The 24,035-nt window shown below is 41.7% G+C and overlaps 3 protein-coding genes across 5 annotated transcripts in view; 1 reads left to right on the top strand and 2 right to left on the bottom strand.

The window, feature by feature from the left end:
• The window catches only part of chd3 (chromodomain helicase DNA binding protein 3), a 65,378-nt gene extending 61,698 nt beyond the window's left edge, over positions 1-3,680 (bottom strand). Inside the window, exon 1 of the mRNA XM_008122978.3 lies at positions 3,056-3,680. Coding sequence (XP_008121185.1) covers positions 3,056-3,263 — 208 coding nt within the window. The 5' untranslated portion in view covers positions 3,264-3,680. The remainder of the gene's footprint in view (positions 1-3,055) is intronic.
• A 146-nt stretch (positions 3,681-3,826) lies between these two features.
• Positions 3,827-21,414, bottom strand: LOC100560490 (cytochrome b5 domain-containing protein 1). 3 transcript variants are annotated; one of them, XM_062983863.1, is made up of 6 exons: positions 21,164-21,414; positions 18,387-18,475; positions 17,671-17,747; positions 16,912-17,130; positions 16,457-16,687; positions 3,827-15,800 (listed from the first exon to the last, which is right to left on the bottom strand). In XM_062983863.1, the coding sequence occupies exons 1-5, from the start codon at positions 21,346-21,348 to the stop codon at positions 16,457-16,459; spliced, it is 801 nt and encodes a 266-aa protein (XP_062839933.1). In that variant the 5' UTR covers positions 21,349-21,414; the 3' UTR covers positions 3,827-15,800. The 3 variants fall into 3 exon arrangements, with proteins under 3 accessions (XP_062839933.1, XP_003229091.1, XP_062839934.1); XM_003229043.4 differs by lacking the exon at positions 18,387-18,475 and having other exon boundaries at positions 21,164-21,383; XM_062983864.1 differs by lacking the exon at positions 3,827-15,800 and having other exon boundaries at positions 16,545-16,697.
• Position 21,415: 1 nt separating this feature from the next.
• Positions 21,416-24,035, top strand: naa38 (N-alpha-acetyltransferase 38, NatC auxiliary subunit). Its single transcript, XM_003229046.4, has 3 exons — positions 21,416-21,550; positions 22,300-22,483; positions 23,752-24,035. Exons 1-3 carry the CDS (start codon positions 21,476-21,478, stop codon positions 23,862-23,864), a joined length of 372 nt encoding a protein of 123 aa, XP_003229094.1. The 5' UTR covers positions 21,416-21,475; the 3' UTR covers positions 23,865-24,035.

Here is a 24,035-nt window from a genome sequence, read left to right as displayed (position 1 = left end):
ATGTATAAATGATCATAATAAAATGCCTTAATATCCTGAGGGGTTGGAGAAGAGGGTCAATTGAGCTTCTATTTATTTGATATACGTGTACATAGTATAGATTGATATCCACAGGGGCATGACTGTCAGAGAGACTTTTCCTCTCACTTAGAAGTATCCCATTCATAGGGTTGCCCTAAGTCAAAGGCAGACAATTAACAAATACGCATACATACACATTGTGTAAATGACAATAATAAAGTGCCTTAATGTCATATAATACACTGTATATGTCTCCCATTCATGGGGTTGCACTAAGTCAAAGGCAGACAATAACAAATACACACACACATACATAATAATAAAGTGCCATAATTCCATTATGTATATAACAAAGTGCCTTAACACCTGAGGGGGTGGAGAAGAGGGCCAATTCAACTTTTATTTATTTGCTGACATATCTGTACTTAAGGCTGGTTTATGTCCAAAGGAGACTGTCGGAGAGACTATTCCTCTCATTTGGAAGTCTCCAATTCATGGGGTTGCCCTAAGTCAAAGACAGTTCAGAATACATACACAAACATATACACACATATAGGATAATAATAAAAGCAGCTTAATGTCCTGAAGTTGTGGAGAAAGATAGCCAGAACGAGCTTGAGTGATATATTTGTGCACAGAGCAAATTTATGCCTGAAGGAGAGAGAACCTTTTCCTCTTGCTTTGGAGTTTCCCATTCATGGGATTGCCCCTAAGTCGGGCATGGTCTAACTTGGGCCCTCCAGCCCTTCCTACCAGCTGTTAGGAATTGTGGGAGTTGGGAGTCCAAAACATTTGGAGGGCCCAAGTTGGACCATGCCTGCCCTAACAAGATACATATACACACACATAAGATAATATAAGATAATAATAAAGTGTTTTAAAACCCTGAGGGGGTGGAGTCCAAATGAAGAGGCCCAAATGAGCTTCTAGACATTGAGGGCCCTTCCAGACAGCCATATAAGGCAGAATATCAAAGCAGAGAATCCACAATATCTGCTTTGAACTAGGTTATCTGCCATTTAATCCAGTTCAGTGTGGCTTTGATACCGCTATGTGGAAGGGGCCTGCCTGACATAAGGCAGGTTCCTGTCCAAAAGAGGAAGCTTCTCTCTCCATTCCAATGCCTGCTCAAGGGGCCAAAACAGGCATAGGCAAACTCTGGCCCTCCAGGTGTTTTGAACTCCAACTCCTATCATTCCTATAAGCCGGTAGGGAGTTGAAGTCCAAAACACCTGGAGAGCTGAAGTTTGCCCATGTCTGGGCCAAACGAAGGCCAGAGTCGAAGGCCAGATACTCCAATTTCCAAGACCTGAACAAAACAGAATGCAGAACTAAGGCCCCCTCCACACAGCTGAATAAAATCCCACAATATCTGCTTTGAGCTGGGATAGATGACAGTGTGGACACAGGGCCCTTCCACACGGCCATATAACCCAGAATATCAAGGCAGAAAATTCCCCAATATCTGCTTTGAACTAGGTTATGTAGTCCACACTGCCATATATCTCAGTTCAAAGCAGATCATGTGGGATTATATTCAGCTGGGTGAAAGGGGCCTTTGACAACCCAGGGCCCTTCCACACAGACATATAATCCTTATTATCAATCCACAGTATCTGCTTTGAACTGGGTTATCTGAGTCCACACTGCCATATAATCCAGTTCAAAGTAGATTGTACACAGCTGTGTAGAAGGGGCCTCAGTTCAAAGCAGATATTGTGGGATTTTCTGTCTTGGTATTCAGGGTTATATAATAATAACAACAACTACAGTAGAGTCTCACTAATCCAAGCTAAACGGGCCGGCAGAAGCTTGGATAAGCGAATATCTTGGATTATAAGGACTGATCAAGGAAAAGCCTATTAAACATCAAATTAGATTATGATTTTACAAATTAAGCACCAAAATATCATGTTATACAACAAATTTGACAGAAAAAGTAGTTCAATACGCAGTAATGTTATGTTGTAATTACTGTATTTATGAATTTAGCACCAAAATATCACGATATATTGGAAACACTGACTACAAAAATGGCTTGGATTATCCAGAGGCTTGGATAAGCGAGGCTTGGATTAGTGAGACTCTACTGTACTTAATTTTTTTTACCCTGCCTCCATCTCCCAAAGGGGACTTGGAGCGGCTTACATGGGGACAAGCTCGGTCAACATCATAGAATATAATCACATTATAATACATAAACAGCATCATAAAACAGAATAAAACAACAATTATAACAACATAGCAGTTGTGATAGAATAAAAACAATCTCGATCCAACAACCAATGGCTGTGAGTGGAAAGGCCCTGGGTTGTCTGAGGCCCCTTCCACACAGCTGAATAAAATCCCACCTTATCTGCTTTGAACTGGAATATATGGCAGTGTGGACTTGTTCAAAAGAGATATTGTGGGATTTTCTGCCTTGATATTCTGGGTTATAGGGCTGTGTGGAAGGGCCATGAGACTGTTAGGAGGCAGAGGGAGAGGCTGGCAACTCTTGGGAGTCTCTTGAGTGGAAATGAGGAGTCGCTTAGAAGTGAAGGAAAGAAGAGGCTGTTGCCTCGGACGTTACCCCCCCCCTCCCCTTTGCGGATGGAGAAAACCCCCAAATATTTCCAAACAAAGCCGCGACAGCCTCGAGGGCCACCTCGTGCCGGGTGAGGACAACCCCAGAGGAGGTCAAAAGGTGGGAACAAGGGAGGCGAAGTAAGGGAAAGGGGGGAGGGGACGCGGGGGAAGAGCGGCGCGCGGAGGGGGGAGTGGCGGGGGGACGGAACGGCGGGTCCCTCAACGGTCGCGGCGGTGTCCAGGCAACAGGGGGGAGGGGAGGGGGAGAAAAGAGGAGGCTTGGAACCTTCGGCCGCTCAGCGTTGGCTGTTGACAAACAGCCCCCACCAATGGCAGCGCCCCCTTTCTCTCAGTGACTGGGGCAGATTTTTTTTTTGCCCCTTGTTGCTGGGCAGGTTATAATTTTGGCGCCAAAATCCCCCAGAGGGACTAGAGTGAGAGTGGAGGAGGCTTTGTTTATGTTTACCTGGCGGCGGCTCTGCTGGTGCTGCAAGCGGGAAGATGTCGGCGCCGCCCGGGCTGCTGTGGCTGTTGTCCCTCTTGGCGGCTTCTCCTGCTTCTGCTTCTTCTTCCTCCTCCTCTTCCTCCTCCTCGTCGCCGTCCTCGTCGCCCTCCGCCTCAGACACCACCATCTCCTCCTCCTCGTCGTCGTCTTCCCTCAGAGGAGAAGCCATGGTGGCGCTGAGGGAAAAGGAAAAACAAGAACGGGGGGAAAAGACCAAAACGTGGAAGTCGAGGCGGGGGGCACGACCCCCAATTCGCCTCTTGCCTTCTTCTCAAACTCCTTTTTTTTAAAAAAAAAATTAAAATAATAATCTTCTTTAAAAACAACTCCTTTCCAACTTCTGGAAATGGTTCTTCTCTCAATAATAATGAGGGTGTAAAGATATATTTAAATTCTGAGGGATATAATATTATTCCCACCAGAAGAAGAAAAAAAAGAAACAAAAATGGCCGCCTTTAAATTATTTTTAAAACAAAAATGCCCCCCCTTTTCCCCCCTTCTCTCTCTCTCTTCAATCCCTCCCTTTTTTCTTTCTTCCTCCTCAGGAGGTGTATATATATATATATATATATTGACCCCCCTTCTCTCTATATATAAAAAAACAAAACAAAATGGCTGGGTTAGTTTTTAACCCCCTCAGGGTTAAAAAAAGGAAAAAGGGAGATTTCCCCCTTTAAAAATAAAAATAATCAGTTCCAAAAAAAAAATTACAATCAAAAATAAAGCTTCTTCTTCTTGCTGTTGGCTATATTTCCTTCTCTGTTTCTTTCTCTTTTTTTTCTTTCTTTCTTTCTCCCCCCAATCTCCTCTTAAGATCTGTGTGATCATGAACAATATTTAGACATTCCTGGCACTGGGGGGAAACTGACAAGATTTCTGCATAAAACAAAGATGGCTGCTCTAAATTATTTCTTTTTCTCCCCCCCCCCTTTCTCTCCTTATGCTTTCCCTCCCTCCCCCCCTCCCTCAATAAAAATATTTTTTACAGGGAGGGGGAGAGGGAGAGAGAGAAAAAAGGTTGGATTAATCAGTACTCATGCTCAGTTATGACATCAGCATAAAATTGTTAAAGGTTAACTAGTTCCATACTAGTCAGTCAGACTGAAGGGGACCATGACTTTTGTATGTGTGTTGTCTTGCTTTACCAGCATTAAAAGGAGAAAGAATAAGGGTGTTTTATTTCCATCTCCCCCCTCCTTTCTCCCTCTCTTTCTCTCTAACTTTAAATACTTCGGAAGGGAGTGGTTTATTTCTCTCCTTTTTTTCTCCTCCAGGGCAAGAAAGGAAGAAGACAAGAGAGGGGGGGGAAACACTGATTACTGCAGTTTATTATAAGATCTTTTTCACATAAGGAGATTTTTTACAAAATGAGGGTGTATACAGAAATTATTTTTTTAAAGGAGTCAATTTTGCTAAGAATTCATGCCCTCCCCCCCCCCTTTAAGGTATGTATAAATAAAAATTGGTCTCTTAAAATAAAATAGAAAGGTTTTTATAGCATACAAAAAAAAACCCAGTAAGATCAAATTAAAGTGAGGTCTTTCCAAATCTCTTTGTGGCCAACTGGTTTTTTTTCTCACCAAGGTTTTAGGAATAATTGTGACCACAAAATTCAGCCCAGAGTTAAATCCAACTGAAACCATAAGTAGCATATATATGTGTATATATACACACATACACACACTTCTAGATCATGACCCGTAACTAGTTTCACCCCATTTCATGACTATGGAAAAACAACACTAAAGGGAAACAAATATTAAAATGAGGCAACTATAATCTTTTTAGACAGCAGCTGTGATTTCACTTCAATGAGCTTTATGCTTAGTGAAACTTAAGTTTTCATTTCATTTGTGGCCACAGATGAGGTCTTGACCCCTGGTGACAGGAATGTGTTCCAGAAGCATAAAGAAAAATTAAGGAACCCTTGTTTTATTGTCTAGATCCAAATAATTCACATTCTTTTTAACTTTAGTGCCAGCCAATTCTGAGTAAAGCATGGCTTCCCATGCTACCAATACAGCAAATAACAGAGGATGTCAGTATTACATAACCTGTGGCTCTACAGGTATTTGTTGGACTCTGGCACCCATTAACGACAACCACAATGGCCAAGGATATAATGGCAGTGTAGACTCATATAATGCAGTTCAATGCAGTTAATCCACCTTCCAAAAATTCATTATGTGGCAGTGTAGATCCAGCCTTAAAAGGTCCAGCTTCTCTACTATAGCTTCTCGATGAGACTTCTTTCATAGTATCTAACATGGGATTTAAAAAGGAAACATGTTCTTCTCTGCAGATTTCGGACTAATTTTTGGTGATGTAGAATTTTTTATTAAATCTCTTTAGGAGTTGGATTAGATCCCGCTCTGGGAGAAAGGTGGCAGTCAAATTCAATAAATAAAATTGTTATTATTTCAGTAACATTAAAAAAGCATGCTTGAAATACGTATTTCAAAATTAACTATTACTAAAGATTCTAACTGATCAATTGTGTAACATTTCATCATTTTTCTTTGCTGTGTTTCCTTTTATTCTATTTATTTTTTTAACCTGGCCTACATTCCTTTCCTTCTATAAAAAGAAAAATATTTGTAGTTCTCAATTGTTGAATGACGGTGTCATCAGCAGATTATCTATAAACACAGTACCATTATTCTAGAGTAGTCCCATTTAGAACAATAGCTATGTTAAAGATTTATGTTTTGTGTCAGCGATAGTATGCATAAGATTTTCAGTATATCCATGTTTCTCTATTCTCATTTATTTTTTTAAAAAAATCCTGTATGTTTTAGAATTAAAAATATTTCCAATACACAGACTTAAGTCCTATTGGTAGTCCAATTGACTTAAACCATCATCTTGTTGAGTCTTGTGCAATAAAGCTGCCTTAGGGTAACTGGAACTGCAAAATGACCAAGACACACTGAGGTGAACCAGAGTTGATCTACTGCATATCTTCTGGGTCTATAAATTAGCAAATCTGCTTCCTTTAACTTTGAAGGAATTAAAAAAATGATGTCACATTGAGCACACATATATGCTTTCAAATCATCTATCGATATATGGCGGTCCCTCAGTTACTTGGGCAAAAAGCTATTAATTTCAAAATAACTTTTTCTGAGTAAATGTCCTTATATCATGCCTTATCACATCCTAATAACTCCCAGTGAAGACTGGTATTACAGTAATGGTACACTCTTTTTTAAAATGTTGGCCAGAAAGGGAAGAAATCAAAGCCAATGCATGGTTGTTCTTTAGTGAACAGGTTCAGCCTGAGCCAATCCCCCCATAGACTAGTTATAAGTGTCCACGGAGGAGTCACTGTGCCTGCAGGAGAAAGAGCTTGCCAAATGAACGTTATCCCCCATGTGGCTTTTATATTTAACGCAACACCCTCTGAAACCCTCCAGGAGCTTGGGCGCCAGACCCATTCACTCACGTTGAAACATTTCCCTGGCAGTGCTGGAAGTCAGTGCTCTAAGGAAGAGCTTGGAAGGCTTTGTGCTATCAAAACCTTTTAAAATGCGATTTCCAGTCCACATACAAAGCATTTTTCTCTTTCTGGTGGAAAGGAGAAAGATGAAAGTGGTTGCAGCATCCTCTGATTTCAAGCCTGGAATGCAATCAGTTTGGAAGCATTATATTACCTGTTGGTTCAAAATAAAGCAGCAAGAACTGGAAAAAAAAACCAACTTTTCCCACCAAGGGAAACCTCATTTTTGAATCTTGACCTTTGCTTTTTTCTGGCTTGGTCCTCATTGCTCAAGGGAGCAGTCTGCAAAAAGGAAAACATCATTTTCCTTCAGTCTCTTCCCTGCCTTTGATGCTACTTCACAATGCAGTCAGCATCAAAAATCTCATCAAGGAATCTACAGCGTGATAATAATGGGGGGGGGGGGCACTGTTTTTCCCCCACAGTTCATCTAATAGCATCTTGTCTTTCAAGATGGTCAAAGATGTGTTGCTCATTACACCATGAATCTACTCTTCCCTAAAGAGAACTGTTGCTGTTTGGCTTAAGGGGGAGGATATTTCAAGGCTTTTCCCTGCTGAGTACAATATGGCTGAAGGATGTGAATTGCACACCAAAAGTGTACGACAGCCTACAGAAAGGTGGGAATTGCACACTTTCATTGAGAACAAGTGCAAATGCTTCCATTGACCTAAGGCAACTTATGAATACCATTGCCAACTTCCAGCACTCAGAAAACTAGCCTGGATAAACCCTTCTACCTCTTGGCAAAATTATCTGATGGATTTACAACAAAGCTATGATTGATTAAGGGGCGACCATTGGGAATCTGATTTTGTTATTATTATTTTTATCCTCCATCACTCTTCAATGACTCCTGATAAGAAAAAAGCACTGGAGGAATTCCAGGTCAGACAGAGGTTGCATTCTTCAGTGTCTACTTGAACCACTGCTGTATTGGTGTACAGTATCTTCTGCCAATTTAAACAATTTGTTTCAAATTGCACCAGAGCAAAGGAAATCTAGTTAGAAATACATTAACACACAATCCGTCTGCCAGTTTAGGTCGTATCATTAGGCAATTGGTTAAAAAAATGGTTGTTTAAAACCAACCATTTGCTCAAATATTTGTTTGGTTAATTTTAAATATTTCCCTAGTTTTTAATATCCCAGGAAATTATATTGCAATTGTTTTCAAATATTAACCTGAAACCTGGTGGGATGACTCCCATCACTGGAATTTAACCATTGAGGGCTATAACCTCTTTCACAGAAATAGAACAAAGGGGAGAGGAGGGGGAGTAGCTTTATATGTCAAAAACAGTTACGTTGCAGAAGAAATGCAAGACTGTAATCCGGGAAACCAGCTTGAAAGCATCTGGATAAGAATCAAGGGAACCGGGACTCAAAAAGATCTTGTCGTGGGTGTCTACTACAGACCTCCGAGTCAGGATGAAGGACTTGATGAAGCCTTCTGTCAACAGCTGACCAAACAGGCACAAAGAAGAGATATAGTAGTCATGGGCGATTTCAATTATCCCCATATCTGCTGGAAAACAAACTCAGCCAAGAGTACAAAGTCCAACAAATTCCTCACTTGCCTTGCAGATAATTTTATGGTCCAGAAGGTAGAAGAGGCAACAAGGGGATCAGCAACTCTTGATCTAATCTTAACAAATGTGGAAGACCTGATCAATACAGTTGAAGTGATTGGATCCTTAGGGGCAAGTGACCATGTGCTCCTGCAGTTTGCAATACAAAGGAATGCTGAAACTAAGACAAGTCAAACATGCATTCTGGACTTTAAGAGAGCTGACTTCCAAAAAATGAAGGAATTACTGAGCGGCATTCCATGGACGCCGATATTAAAAAACAAGGGAGTTAAGGATGGATGGGAGTTTTTCAAAAGTGAAATACTCAAGGCGCAAATGCAAACAGTGTCAACAAAGAAGAAAAATAAGACAAGTGCAAAGAAGCCAGAATGGATGTCCAAAGAACTTCTAACTGAGCTAAAGCTCAAAAGTGACATGCACAAGAAGTGGAAAAGGGGAGAAATCACCAAAGAAGAATTCAAACGTATAGCCAACACCTGTAGGGAAAAGGTTCGCAAGGCTAAAGCGCAAAATGAGCTCAGGCTTGCCAGGGACATAAAAAACAACAAAAAAGGCTTTTTTGCTTACGTTGGTAGAAAAAGTAAGAAAAAGGAGGCGATAGGGCCATTGCAAGGAGAAGATGGGGTGATGGCGACAGGGGACAGGGAAAAGGCAGAACTACTTAATGCCTTCTTTGCCACGGTCTTCTCAGAAAAAGAAAGCCATCTTCAACCTCAGCAACACGGAATGGACGAAGGATTGGGGGAAATCCAACCCCAAATAGGGAAACAAGTTGTCCAGGAACACTTGGGCTCTCTAAACGAATTCAAGTCCCCAGGGCCAGATCAGCTACACCCAAGAGTACTGAAGGAACTAGCGGAAGTTATTTCAGAACCACTGGCAATTATCTTCGAGAGTTCTTGGAGAACGGGAGAAGTCCCAGCAGATTGGAGGAGGGCGAATGTGGTCCCTATCTTCAAGAAGGGAAAAAAGAACGACCCAAACAATTACCGTCCGGTCAGCCTCACATCAATACCAGGCAAAATTCTGGAAAAGATCATTAAGGAAGTGGTCTGCGAACACTTAGAAACAAATGCGGTCATTGCTAATAGTCAACACGGATTTACCAAAAACAAGTCATGCCAGACTAATCTGATCTCTTTTTTCGATAGAGTTACGAGTTGGGTCGATACAGGGAAGGCTGTGGATGTAGCGTACCTGGATTTCAGTAAGGCCTTCGACAAAGTCCCCCACGAACTTCTGGCAAACAAACTAGTAAAATGTGGGCTAGACAAAACTACGGTTAGGTGGATCTGTAATTGGCTAAGCGAACGAACCCAAAGGGTGCTCACCAATGCGTCGTCTTCATCATGGAAAGAAGTGACAAGTGGAGTGCCGCAGGGCTCCATCCTGGGCCCGGTTCTGTTCAACATCTTTATTAACGACTTAGACGAAGGGTTAGAAGGCACGATCATCAAGTTTGCAGACGACACAAAACTGGGAGGGATAGCTAACACTCCAGAAGACAGGAGCAGAATTCAAAACGATCTTGACAGACTAGAGAGATGGGCCAAAACTAACAAAATGAAGTTCAACAGGGACAAATGCAAGATACTTCACTTCGGCAGAAAAAATGGAAATCAAAGATACAGAATGGGGGACGCCTGGCTTGACAGCAGTGTGTGCGAAAAAGACCTTGGAGTCCTCGTGGACAACAAGTTAAACATGAGCCAACAATGTGATGCGGCTGCTAAAAAAGCCAATGGGATTCTGGCCTGCATCAATAGGGGAATAGCGTCTAGATCCAGGGAAGTTATGCTCCCCCTCTATTCTGCCTTGGTCAGACCACACCTGGAATACTGTGTCCAATTTTGGGCACCACAGTTGAAGGGAGATGTTGACAAGCTGGAAAGCGTCCAGAGGAGGGCGACTAAAATGATTAAGGGTCTGGAGAACAAGCCCTATGAGGAGCGGCTTAAAGAGCTGGGCATGTTTAGCCTGCAGAAGAGAAGGCTGAGAGGAGGCATGATAGCCATGTACAAATACGTGAAGGGAAGTCATAGGGAAGAGGGAGCAAGCTTGTTTTCTGCTGCCCTGCAGACTAGGACACGGAACAATGGCTTCAAACTACAGGAAAGGAGATTCCACCTGAACATCAGGAAGAACTTCCTCACTGTGAGAGCTGTTCGACAGTGGAACTCTCTCCCCGGGGCCGTGGTGGAGGCTCCTTCCTTGGAGGCTTTTAAGCAGAGGCTGGATGGCCATCTGTCGGGGGTGCTTTGAATGCGATTTCCTGCTTCTTAGCAGGGGGTTGGACTAGATGGCTCATGTGGTCTCTTCCAACTCTACTATTCTATGATTCTATGATTCTATGATTCTATAATATGGTTTTATTATAGTTCTTATAGGACAGATTAAGCACCCCTTACCCAAAATGCCTGAGACCAAATAATGTTTTGAATTTCAGATTTTTTCAGATTTTAATTTATTTATTGTACTTGTAATCCATTATTATTATTATTATTATTATTAAAACTTATATTTCTATCCCACACTGTTTCTCCAGTGCAGACTCAGGGAGGTTCACAACATACAACGGCAAACATTCAATGCCTTCAAATGCAGCCAAAAACAAATAAATTATCACATTTGACACCAACATAAGACAATGGTGAAACATTACGACAATTAGGCATCACACCGCTAAAATACGTGTTTAAACAAATAAGCATTTGAAAACAAAGCATAGAATAGAATGTAAACATTAAAAATTTAAAAGCAGAATAACTTGCTATTTCATTATTCTCCCAGGGAAGAATCCAAGCATTTTGGAATACCTGTATTTGCACATAAACACATAATATATTTTGGAGTTAGTACCCGTGTTTAAATACAAATGCTATATATCAGCAACTCATATGGAAGTTTCAGATTTTGGAATTCTGAACAAGAAATGCCCATGGTTCACTGCTTTTCAGGCATCATATTCCACTATCAAAGAGCTCTTACCACATGTTTATCACACACTGTTTATAAGGGGTCTTCCTTCCAGCAAAATGTGTAAGGGACTTAAACCTCGGAGTTGCCAAATGACAAGTAGAATCTGCCAGGAAATAAAGGGTGAATTATCCTACAGGCACCCTGCCAAGCCCTCTACAGAAGAGCCACTCTTCCTACAGAAGAGGAGAAAGCCAAATTGCAATTCCAAAAAGAAGAGGGCCAAATTGCAATTCCACTCCTGTATGCCCATCTGTGTGAGTCACAAGGAGGCAAGAAGGTGGCTCAAGAAGGGGAAATAGAGGAGAAAGGAAAGACATCCATAGCAAAATCAGTTCTGCTTTCTTAAAAGGTTGAACAGGATTTGTCAAAGATGAAGTCTGGATGATGGATCCTATCTCTTCCTGATAGAACTGACTCGATCCTTGATGTAATGTGATCAATTGGTACACGACAATGTTTAGCATTCCAGTCCTATTTCATTACCTACACTTGCCCTACAATAGCTGCCAAGGACAGCTCTCTGAGAAGGTAAAGAGGAAGAACAGCTGGCTTGGTGTTATGAGAGCGTGGGGCCTACTTGTTGCTATGCAGGTGTAAACAGATGCCCTTTGTCTCCGCCATACCTGAAAGAGTTTGATGTGCTGGCCCAAGAGACAGAAGAGGGAGATAAATATTCCAAAGAAGATACTACAAATGCTGGGGAATGGAACATGGATGTTAGGAGCACAGAAAGCGGCCATTGGGCCTTATTCCAAATCAGATCATTGGTCCATCTTTATTAATGTAATTTTCATCTTGCCTTTCTACCACTTAATGGTCTAAGGTAGCATCAAGCCAGGCTGTTGCACTGTGTACTTCAATGATTCAAACAGAAGTCTGTTCCAGATCTTTAGAGGAAAATGGCAGAGATTGAATTGTTTTTTTGTTTTGTTTTTTTTTGCATTGCAAGTATATGTTCCACTATTTACTGTGACAATATTCACTAACATTTATATTGACATTTTGTGATCTCTCCTGCAGGAGAGATAAAGTGGGGTATAAATACATAATAATAATAATAATAATAATAATAATAATAATAATAATAATAATAATAGCCTGTAATTCATTGATATCATTGTGAGCCAACTCTTTGTGGCCCATAAAACATTACCTTTTTGCATATTCAATCAAGAATCCAGCAGCATATAGTTATTTGAGTATTGGACTGACTCTGGAGGCCAGGGTTCAAATGCCTATTGGCCACTGGGTGACCTTGGGGAAGTTACATTCTCAGCTTCAGAGAAGGGCAAAGGCAAAACTCTGAACAGATCTGGTCAAGAAATCCCCATGATCAGTTCACTCTTAAGATCTTCATAACTTGGAAACAACTTGGCACACAACAAGCAAACAATAAGGATTCAAGTTTTCCTGGTACTTTTTGCACCAGATTTTGTATATAATGTAATTTGCAAGCCCACTGCAGAGTCAACAGGAACACTGCCACATTATTATGCACTCTAAGCCATTCTTCATTCCCCCCCCCCCCTTACCAAAAGTGATATATGAATGAGTGAATTCACAGAAGGATCATGAGAGCTGCAACCAAGCAAAGAGGCTGTGGCAGAAGAAAGAAAATAATCTCATCCCTTCCATCAGACCTTGTGACTGAAGGAACTCTTATCTTCAACTATCTGGGAGAACTTCATCTTCATTCCAGCGAATTGGAGATTTGAACAAAAGGTATACCCAGGATATGTACCTGATTCAGTCTTGCTGCTTCATGATATGACCTTTTTGCCCATGTGGTATTTTTGCTGTACATGCGAGCAGTATTTGTAAAAGCCTAGGGAACAGGCCTGACTTGTCAAAAACTGAGGAGCAAGTGAAAAAGGGGCTGTGGGGGTTGTTCTTGAGAAGACACTCCACCATCCTCATATGGACAATCCATATGCTGCCTATAGATATTTTAGCTCTTCTGGCCCTTTTCCTCTGACAATCTGATCATCTTCCTATCCAAAAGAGGTTTCCTTTAATGGCATACAATATAAAATCCACATTCCACATCTCTAGATTTTTAAAAGGCAGATATTTCACATATTTATGAAAGGGCGTTTCTAAGAGGCTAGCCTAAGAAGCAAATCTTTCTCCTTTCTTTTGTACTATTTCACTTGCAATAGGCAATCCAGCTGTTCTCTGAATGGATGAATCCATCAATCTTATATCTTCTAATAGCAACAGGGGAAAGACTTTTGAAAATCAAACTGCTAGAATCTAATTGGTCTTTGGAGGACCAAACCACATGTTCCAAATGTTTGATTATGAGATTAGTTGCACTAACAGCAGTGGGACCTCTTTCCACACAATGTATTTAGAACTAAGGTGTGTTTAATGCCTGTTTGGTTCAAAGCACGCTTTAAATTATTCCTTTTTGCTGTGAGAAAATATCCTACCTGCCAGTCTTTTTCAGTTGTGCAGGTTGAGGATAGGAATCCTCTATGTCCCTTCCACTCATGCTAAGTTTCCATGACAGCCTGCAATAAGGAGCAACTTTGAGCTTAACATTCACAAACATTTGGGGTTATGTCAGATACTGCCTTTTAAAGTTTAAGCTTTGTTCATTCAGTAACTTCCCCTTGAGACCTGTCATGTTCTCACCTTCTGAAGCAAGATCCCACCCATTGCCTCTCTCAAAGCGCTGCCACTTTGTCTACAGGCATAGGTCAGCAGGCGGAGAGCCCAGCTGCTCCTTGCTGGGAAAGAAACACCCATCGGACAATTAACACACAAGTTTCCCGACTGGAGGGGAGATCCTTCTCCACAGGATTTCCCTGCTCCCCAGGGGTCTAGTATGGCTGTGCTCTCAATTGCTCCTTTTCTGCTAAACTGGGTGATGTCCTTGTAGTATGATCCACAGATGTCTCTTGTGTCATATTGCAGAACTGGAGACTGAGAAACCCTTTCTTCTCTGTGTGTGTCCTATTCGAATCTGCTCGCTGAGCTAAAAACTACCTTTGATTAGCAACCTCTAAGGAGTGCGCTCTAAAGTCAAAAGCACACTGAGATGCTCTCCCAATGGCTGCTCCCCAATACTAATGAAAATCTGTCAAAGTGCACTTTAGAAGCAACATGATGATTTTGCATTGTAATAAGCACATTTTGATAATTCTCAGGTAGATATGGAGTTCTTTTAAGTCCTCTATTTTAAATAGCAAGTTCTCCGTTTTTAGAACTGTTGAATAGTTCAACACTGATGGAGCTCTTTAATATGGTAATTTTTTATGAATGGTTCAGTCCAATTTGTATAGGATTCGAAAATACCAGAAGATACCAGCTATCAAAATCTATAACCCTATTAATGAACTGTAAGGATACAGTGACATTTGGTTAAAGGTGGGGAGAAATACGTATACTTCTCAAGTGCATGGGAATGCATTGATTTTTTTCTATACATGTATTGTCTATAGTGTGTCAAAGCAGATATTGCAATCTGCAGTCAAAGCAGAATCTGCAATTCTAAACATAGAGAGTAAGCTAAAAAAAAATGGAATATGGCCCTGATAACTATTTTCCTCTTCAAAAAGATGGGAAATAGAGGCACACGAGAAGAATGCTGATTTCCCCAGCATATCAGTATTATGATGGGAGAAGACAGCCCAACCAGTGATGTCTTTTCTGTACAGTACTCCTACCATTCATACAGATCTGCATTCTTACCTCTAAAGTAAGTTAAGCTGACCCAAGCTGACCCACTGACTTCATAGCTGAACAGCGATTATAATTCAGTTGCCACCAGGGTCTCAGTATGGACAGAGGATACTAGTAATATTAAGAACCAAATCTGAGTTTGGTTCAATGCTGGCAGATCATGATGTGAGCCAGGTGGTTCCATCTTACCACTGTGAGATGATCCCTCCAGCTTGGACCACAAGCCACCAAAGGTTGTGTATTAAATGCTATTCCTCTCCCTTCCATTATGACCCAAAAGAAAAAGAAAATAATAGCTGTATTTCTCTCAAACATCATCACATTGGGGAATATTGCGCTGTTCCCCAAGACTCACTGTTTTCTATATAAAACCATTTTACGAATGGTTGCAGCTTCAAAATGGCTGCTAGATGAGCCACAGATGACATCTACTGGCAAAGAGTGGTAACTTGCTCAGGAATTTTAAGATGAGCGAAACAAGGCAAGATATGGACATATCCATGGGCCTGTAAAATCATATTTCAAGAACCTATTCATCTGAGTCACTGGAAGTAATAACTTTTGGCACTTCTTCACCTTCAGCAAATAGCAGTGCCTGGTACTGGGAGACCAAATGCAACCCTGACACGAACAAATGGCCACAAAAGTTCCTTCTGCCCCCAGCCCCCCCTCCCAAAGATGAACAAAAGATTTGGTTTTTGTAAATAATGATTTTTAATTGTTCTGTAAAGATGGATTCATTCATTGCAAGAAAAAAGGTTGTATGTCTCTAAACCAGAAAGCATTTCACTGAAATGGGAGACTGCTGCCTGGCATGACATTTCAGCAGAGCTGCATTTGTTATTTTCGTAGTACCTGATTCCAAGGGAGCTTGAGGGGAAATACCTCTGTGGTCTGTGCAGGAAAAGCAGGTGCCACAGTTTTGATACGAGAGATGGATCATTAGTTCCTAAGTGATAAATATAGAGTAAATGAAGTTCGCATAGTTCACGCAAAGAGTTTTTCATGACAACCTACCTTCCTCTGACTGGAGGAAACTGTTCCAGAACTCATCCTGTTTTCAGAATTATTTTCTCAGTATCCCAGCTACATCTATCTACTGAGAACACCCAGCACCTTAAGTATTTTTAATTATAAGTTGTAGTAGAATGTTTCCTCAGTTCAGTCTAATGAAGAATCCTTTGTGCCAATCAATTCTGTAAGAAACATTGGTCGGCTCTAAAGGTGGGATACTGGTGTCCCTCTACCTGTTGTTGGACTATAGCTGCTATCACTCTTGGTCTTTGGTTATGCTGGTTGAGGCTGATAAGAGCTGGAACTCAAAGGCTCCCCATTATCTCTAGTCATTTATGGCTCCTCACAACTCTTGCCCACGGGAACCCAAAAGATGCCACCACTGAAAGGTGAACTGAATTAGTGGGCTATTTCACATTAAAAATGTCAGGGGAAAGAAAACCACATAGAGGAAATTAAAAGAAAGGACAAGCAAGTGGGCACTAAGTGAGTTAACAAAATGGAACAGAGTTCTAAGAGGTCAGAGGAAGAACCCACTATCACACAGGGGGTACCTCAGAACCAAGCCACATAACATTTCCAGAGAGTTACCTAGAGCTCAGTGAGATCATCATTGAAGTACAGTAAGATGGCTGGTGTGAAGGCATCGGCATCCATGTTGAGCTCGTAGAACTCTTCATCCTCATCTGGAATGTTATTTTGTTGAAGGGTCTTCTCCATGTCTAGATTGACTCTTTCATATTTCCATGTGTAGCTAGCAGCATGGGCATTGTAAGGGAGATAGCGTCGCAAGATCTCCCACATGTTTTCCTCTGAACATACCTGCAGAAAACTCCAGGAGTGGAATTACAAGAGGATCAGAATGCATCCCAGAACCAAAGAACTCCCTCCAGCTGCCATATCCTTTAAGACATAGGATGGAGCAGAAGACACATGGTATCGCTGTTTGACTTCCATAACATCATCTTACCAAAGCTTTAGCAACATAGGAGTCAAATGCTTAATTTTTTAATACAAATTCAATGTAGAGATGGGACAGGACTTACCTCAAGGGTATGCTCCTGAGAGGTCAGAGTGTTGATGATTCGTATATGCCTTGTTTTGGAGGACAAGATGCCCACCTCATATTTGGGATCTCTCCACCAGGGCTTACCAAAGTCATTGGCCCAGTCTGAGCGAGGCAGCGGAGGTGGAATGTGCACAAAGCGGCCTTGCGGGGTATAATATTTGAGACATCCCGTTAGAGGATCAATGTGTGTCTGTATCTGGAAGGAAGAAAGGAATGGTAAATTGGTTAATGAGGAGCTCTTATTTCTACACTTAGCAAATAGGAGAATGGATTTCCATAAAGACTTGGATGAAGGAGTAGAGAGGTGATCATCAAACTATTCATTTAGATTTTAGTATCAGGCACTTTATAAATTGTTTCAAAGCTTTCAGAATACTGCATTGGTTTATCCCAGGCATGGGCCAACTTTGGCCCTCCAGGTGTTTTGGACTTGAACTCCTACAATTCCTAACAGCCAATGAGTTATTAGGAATTTTGGGAGTTGAAGTCCAAAACACCTTGAGGGCCAAAGCTGGCACATGTTCTGGTTCATCCTATTTTAGTACTTTAGCCTGGTATGCATCTTTTCTTGTTTTGCCTTTTATCTTCTTACATTTTTAATCTAAAGGATACTGGAGACCATAAAGTTAAATAAGAAAATGTGGAGGTGAAAACTCTTAAACCAAATAAAAAGTTACCTCTCTGAGTTAGACTTAGATGGAAGTTACCCTGATTTTTGGAGCTTGCAGGTACTCACATCTTTGGTTTTGGGGTTGAACCAATGGCTAATGTCTTTCCCTGCTGCTTCTAGGATTGGTTTCATCAAGAGATCACCTAGAAAAGGCAGAGAAAATAACACACAACAAGGGGTGATCATGCCAATGAATAACTGAAATGGAACTTCTTGTCATTATGTCACAATAATCAAGTAAGTTGTGTTAGTCATTCACTTTCCCTTAGCTTTAAGAGAGAAATCGCTAGACTTGGCAATCAAGTGGCATGACATTTTTAAAACTCCGCTGAAAATACTTAAAAAAACTCAGCATATTTTCGGTTTGAAAAATGCTTTTGCTCTGCCCTCAATCCCCTCAAAAGGAAATAACGACAGTTTGCAGATACTGTTTAGACTGCATTGTTTCCACAACATCAGAGAGATAGAGATATACATATCTAATAATGCATACTGTATAAACATTGCAGTTTGGAGATATTAATACTGTATTGCTTGCACAACCGCAGATAGATACATAGATGGATATAGACAGATAGGTCCCTTCCACACAGCTCAATAAAATCCCACATTATCTGTTTTGAACTGGGATATATTTTATTTATTTATTTATTTACAGTATTTATATTCTGCCCTTCTCACCCCGAAGAGGACTCAGGGCGGATCACATTGTATATACATATAAGGCAGACATTCAATGCCATATACACATAGAACAAAGACAGACACAGACACAATTTAACCTTCTCCTGAGGGGATGTTCGATTCCGGCCACAGGGGGAGCAGCTGCTTCATCATCCACTGCAACGGCACGTTCTCATTCCAATGGCGGCTGGATAATTTTTATGGAGTCGTAAATTAGTTAAATTAGCCTCCCCACTTTATAAGTGGTACCTTAATTTCCTACTTGATAGATACAATTATCTTTCGGGTTGCTAGGTCAGCAATGAGCAGGGGCTATTTTTTTATTTTTAATTGCCAGGTGCTCACCCGGCCATGGGCTGGCCTTGAACTCATGACCTCTTGGTCAGAGTGATTTATTGTAGCTGGCTGCCCACCAGCCTGCGCCACAGCCCGGCATATGGTAGTATGGACTCAGAAATTCCAGTTCAAAGCAGATATGGTGGGTTATTCTGCCTTGATATTCTGGGTTATACGGCTGTGTAGAAGGGCCCATAGACAGACATATATAAATGTACATCCTGTATAAACATTACAGTTTGGAGACTATTTATACTACACTGCTTCCACAACATCAGATACATCAGGCATGGGCAAACTTTTTTGCTTTGGGCTCACATTGTGGGCTCGGCCAGAAGGGAGGATAGCCCAGCAGAGGGTGGGGCAAGGAGGGGGCAGAGCAGGGCCCAGGTCATCCTCAGGTTGTCCTCTTGGCATAAGGACGGGACTGCTCACTTCAGGAGGAAGGCGAGACACGCGTCAGCTGCCCCGATTCTCCTCCTGATCCCCCTTCTCCGATCCTTGGGCTATCCTCTTGGCATTATGCTGGGAGGAGGGAACGACAGGTGGTGGCTAGGAATGCTCCAGAGGGTTCTCAGCTGCTGCGTGCCTATCTCCCCCATCTTTTTGACATAAGGACTTGATGGGCTGCCATGTCCTTATGCCAAGAGGACAGGGAAAATGAGGTCCTGAGGTAAGCGCCCAAAGGGTCGCATCTGGCCCCCAGGCCATAGATAGATAGACAGACATATATAATAATACATACTGTATAAACAATACATTGCAGTTTGGAGATATAATTTATACTGCATTGCTTCCACAACATCAGATAGATGGATACAGATAGTTAAACATACATAAAATTACATACTCCATGAACACTGCTGTTTGGAGATATTATTTATACCACATTGCTTCCACAACATCAGATAGATAGATACACATTTATAATACATACTGTATAAGCATTGGGATAGGTATATAGATAGGTAAAGGAAAAGGTTTTCCCCTAACATTAAGTCCAGGCGTTTCCGACTCTGGGGGTTGGTGCTCATCTTCATTTCTAAGCTGAAGAGTCAGCGTTGTCCATAGACACCTCCAAGGTCATGTGGCCAGCATGACTGCATGGAGCGCAGTTATAGATAGACATATATAATAATACATACTGTATAAACATTTCAGTTTGGAGAAATTATATGTACCTCATTGCTTCCACAACATCAGATAGATAGATAAGATAGATATAGACAGACATATATAGTAACACGGGCCCCTGGTGGTGGCGCAGTGTGTTAAAGCGCTGAGCTGCTGAACTTGCAGACTGAAAGGTCCCAGGTTCAAATCCCGGGAGTGGAATGAGCGCTTGCTGTTAGCCCCAGCTCCTGCCAACCTAGCAGTTCGAAAACATGCCAATGTGAGTAGATCAATAGGTACCGCTCCGGAGGGAAGGTAACGGCGCTCCATGCAGTCATGCCGGCCACATGACCTTGGAGGTGTCTACGGACAACGCCAGCTCTTCGGCTTAGAAATGGAGATGAACACCAACCTCCAGAGTCAGTTACGACTGGACTTAACATCAGGGGAAAACCTTTACCTTTACCTATATAATAACGTATACTGTATAAACATTGCAGTTTGGAGATATTATTTATACCACATTGCTTCCACAACATCAGACAGATAAATAAGATAGATATAGATAGACATATATAATAATACATACTGTATAAACATTGCAGTTTGGAGATATTATTTATACTGCATTGCTTCCACAACATCAGATAGATAGATGTAACTAAATAAACACATATAGTAATAAATAATGTATAAACATTGCAGTTTGGAGATACTTTTTATACTGCATTGCTTCCACGACATCAGATAGATAGATACACATTTATAATACATACTGTATAAGCACTGGGAGGTTCCAATCTATATATATAAAAGAGTGATGGCATCAGGGCAGCGGACAAAACAACAAAACTACAGGCCCCCCAACCTCGAAATTTGACAACACAACCCATCATTCACAGCTCTAGGTTGATACAACAAAAAGAAAAGAAAAATAAAGTTCTAATTACAGGGAGAGGAATAATAGTTTTTATCCAATTGCTGCCAGTTTGAAAGCTAAGCTCCACCCACTTGGTCTCCTAGCAACTCACTCAGCCCAGGGGACAGGCACAGTTAGGCCTCACTTAGGCCTCTTCCACAGATTATCAGATTTTAACTGGATTATATGGCAGTGTAGACTCAAGGCCCTTCCAAACAGCTACATAACCCATTTAGAATCTTATATTATCTGCTTTGAACTGGATTATCTTGACTCCACACTGCCATATAATCCACTTCAGTGTGCATACTAAACATAAAGACAACCATACAACAGACATTCAATACCACCACTACCTCAACAATTTCTCACCAACACCACCAGACAATGCCACAGCAACGCGTGGCCGGGCACAGCTAGTACTCTATATAAACTTTATTTTTACTTATGTAGCATCCTAATAATGACAACAATGACGGGATCTTTAACTTTGCTGAAAATGCTCACCCTTGTTGGCGGCGGCCAGGGGGGTGAGGTCGTAGACGCGGCCCAAATAGGAGACCCAGAGGTCCCCGGGCCGGTTGTGCACCGAGACCTCCTTCGGAGTGTAGTAGCGCGGCCTGCACGACTCCATGCCTGCTGCGGTTGAGGAAGGACGCCCAGCGCTGCCATGGAAACGACGTCACGTCCATCACGTGACGCGACACGACTTGGCCACCAACGGAACGTGAGGAAGCCGAGTTGTGTCACGTGATAGACGTGACGTTGTTTCCTGTGCACAGGAGGCCGCCGAGGCCTATTGCGCCTGCGCAAGGGATAATGGCGGCTCCTGCTCTTCCAGGCCCCCTGCCGAGGGGAGAAGAGAACGGCTGTGGGAACAGCCCCGGTCCTGGGGTAAGGAGGCTTTGGGGGGTGGGGGTGGGTTGTCCCCTCGAAAAAGATGTCCTTGACGGGGAGCGATTTTTCTGGTCTCCACAGTATTTTGGACTTCATCTCCCAGAACCCCTATCCATTGGCCAAGGCAGCTGAGGCTTCTGGGAGTTGGAGTGCAAAGGCCTGAAGAACTAGAGACTGGGAAACATACTCACTGGGTTAGGTGTTGCTTTGATCCCACTTATATTATTATACTTATATTCCAGTCTCACAGCATTGAACTCCCTGGAGACAAGGCATGGAATTAATAATAATAATAATAATAATAATAATAAATATATTATTATTATTATTGTACTTATATGCCAGTCTCACAGCATTAAATGCATTATTGGTTCCTTGTGTCAGCTACTTTGAGCTCCCAGGACACAAAGCAGGAAATTAATAATAAGAATAAATATGGTATAAATAATATCTCCAAACAAGTGGGTTTATATATCTGTGGAAAGTCCAAGTTAGGAGAAAGAACTCTTGTCTGTTGGAGGCAAGTGTGAATGTTGCAGATGGCCAGCTTGATTAATATTGAATGGCCTTGCAGATTGTAAGCCTGCCTGCTTCTTGCCTGAGGGAATCCTTTGTTGGGAGGTGTTAATTGAACAATAGTTTTGAGGGTGATTCCTACCAACACATCCAATAAGTTGTCCTATTCAGTGCTCTGGAGAGATGCCTCTGTTCCATGGAGTGTAACTACTGGGGGATATTCCTGCCAGGACTTTGTGGAGGACAAGGCCGATCCGCCCTATCTGCGCGCCCGCCGCAAGCTGGAGAACCTGCTCAACAAGAGCATGCGCATCCGGATGACCGACGGGCGGACCCTGGTGGGCTGCTTCCTCTGCACCGACCGCGACTGCAACGTCATCCTCGGCTCAGCTCAAGAGTATTTGAAAGCCTCCGGTGAGTCTTCTCTGCCAGGTCTAAGTCCTGCTTCAGATTGAACAGGAGCAATAGCCAGGGTGTTATGCAGTTTTTATGCTATATAGCTGTGTTCTGGCAGTATTTTCTCCTGACGATTTGCCTGCAGGTGAAGCATCAGGAGAAAATGCTGCTAGAACATAGCCATTGAGCCCAGAAACCACATAACACCCCAGTGATCACTTGAGCTTTCAGTATAAAAATCCTAAGGAGGGGGAGAAAAGAAAAAATGTAGAAGCTCCTTCAAAACTACTGGTTTATTTTAGCGTGAGCTTTTGTTGATTTATCTGTATGAATTGGTCCAGATCCTGAGATCCTTGGGAGATAAGAGCCTTTCAATGGCTGTTCCTAGAACTGAAGGCTTTTGGAGAAATGGCTTTTGCAATCATTGCTTTAAATTTTACAGCTTTTCATACTTCTCAATAGTTTTAGCTACTCCAAGACTGTGGAATGACCTACTGAAAGAGATTTGACAGCTAAATCAGCTGTCAATTTAAGACATGACTGAAGACCTATCTCTTCCAATCAGTTTAACTAGTGAATTTTAACCAGCACTTTATCGATGTTGGTCTTGTGTGTATCTTATTATATGTATATTAATAGTGTTCTGTTTTATTTTTCTTTATGTTGTACCCTGCCTTAAACTGCAAGGAAAAATGGGAAATACACTTACTATTATTATTATATTAGTAGTAATAGTAGTAGTAGTAGTAGCAGTAGCATCAATTATTACCATCCTAGAACTCAATGACAGACCAGCTATCAGACTCGAAATGCGCCAATTGCATATTTATATGTATATTTTTTATCAATGTTTAATATATCTAATTTTAATTGATTGAATTATTGTAATATTTTTATATTGTGTTTTATTGTAAGCTGCCCTGAGTCTCCTATGGTGAGAAGGGTGGGATATAAGTATTGTAATAATAATAGTAGTAGTGGTAGTAGTAGTAATCATTGCAGTTGGCAAGCTGCCTTAAATCCCAATCATGGGGGGAAAGCACATATTTTAAAAAGCTCTTTTTTCTTCCTAAAGAAAATAATTGAAGTTTATGAAAGCACACACTGAAATGAACAAGTTGTAAATACAGTATTAGGTCTCTTCGTTGTCTCTGCTGTCTTTCCATTTTGTGTATTATCTGAGGAGAAAGAAGGCTCTCAGGAGGAGGCTGGGATTGTCTTGAAAAAGAGAGTTGGCTCTCCAGAGGGTCTTAAAGAGGCTTGCTTCTGTCTCCTGTACTCTGCAGACTCCTTCTCAGCCGGAGAGCCCCGGGTGCTGGGCCTGGCCATGGTCCCAGGGCATCACATTGTCTCCATCGAGGTGGAGCTGGAGAGCCTGGCTTCCCTGCAGTACCTCTGATGTGGCACCAGAGGGCAGCAGCCATTGGCTTTCTTTTTTTGACCAAAAGACTGGCTTAACCTTGCTGTTGAACAAGACACCATTCGGGATTTCGGAAGCCCTTGCACTGTGAAAGTAGATATTTCTGTACTGTTTATTAAATGTTTTGATTAAATGCTTATTCCAGGAAGA

This window comes from Anolis carolinensis, chromosome 6, assembly GCF_035594765.1.
Source record: "Anolis carolinensis isolate JA03-04 chromosome 6, rAnoCar3.1.pri, whole genome shotgun sequence".
In the NCBI taxonomy this organism is placed as follows: Eukaryota; Metazoa; Chordata; class Lepidosauria; order Squamata; family Dactyloidae; genus Anolis; species Anolis carolinensis.
Note: the sequence above shows the minus strand (reverse complement) of the source record. Positions and strands in the feature narration are given on the sequence as shown.

Coding starts and splice junctions, on each gene's coding strand:
- LOC100560490 (XM_062983863.1), bottom strand. CDS start 21,348: ATGGACGTGACGTCGTTTCCATGGCAGCGCTGGGCGTCCTTCCTCAAC. Junction 18,476..21,163: donor CCTGGCCGCCGCCAACAAGG/GTGAGCATTTTC, acceptor AAAATTATCCAG/CCGCCATTGGAATGAGAACG. Junction 17,748..18,386: donor GAACATCCCCTCAGGAGAAG/GTTAAATTGTGT, acceptor TGCCTTTTCTAG/GTGATCTCTTGATGAAACCA.
- naa38 (XM_003229046.4), top strand. CDS start 21,476: ATGGCGGCTCCTGCTCTTCCAGGCCCCCTGCCGAGGGGAGAAGAGAAC. Junction 21,551..22,299: donor GGAACAGCCCCGGTCCTGGG/GTAAGGAGGCTT, acceptor TATTCCTGCCAG/GACTTTGTGGAGGACAAGGC. Junction 22,484..23,751: donor AGAGTATTTGAAAGCCTCCG/GTGAGTCTTCTC, acceptor TGTACTCTGCAG/ACTCCTTCTCAGCCGGAGAG.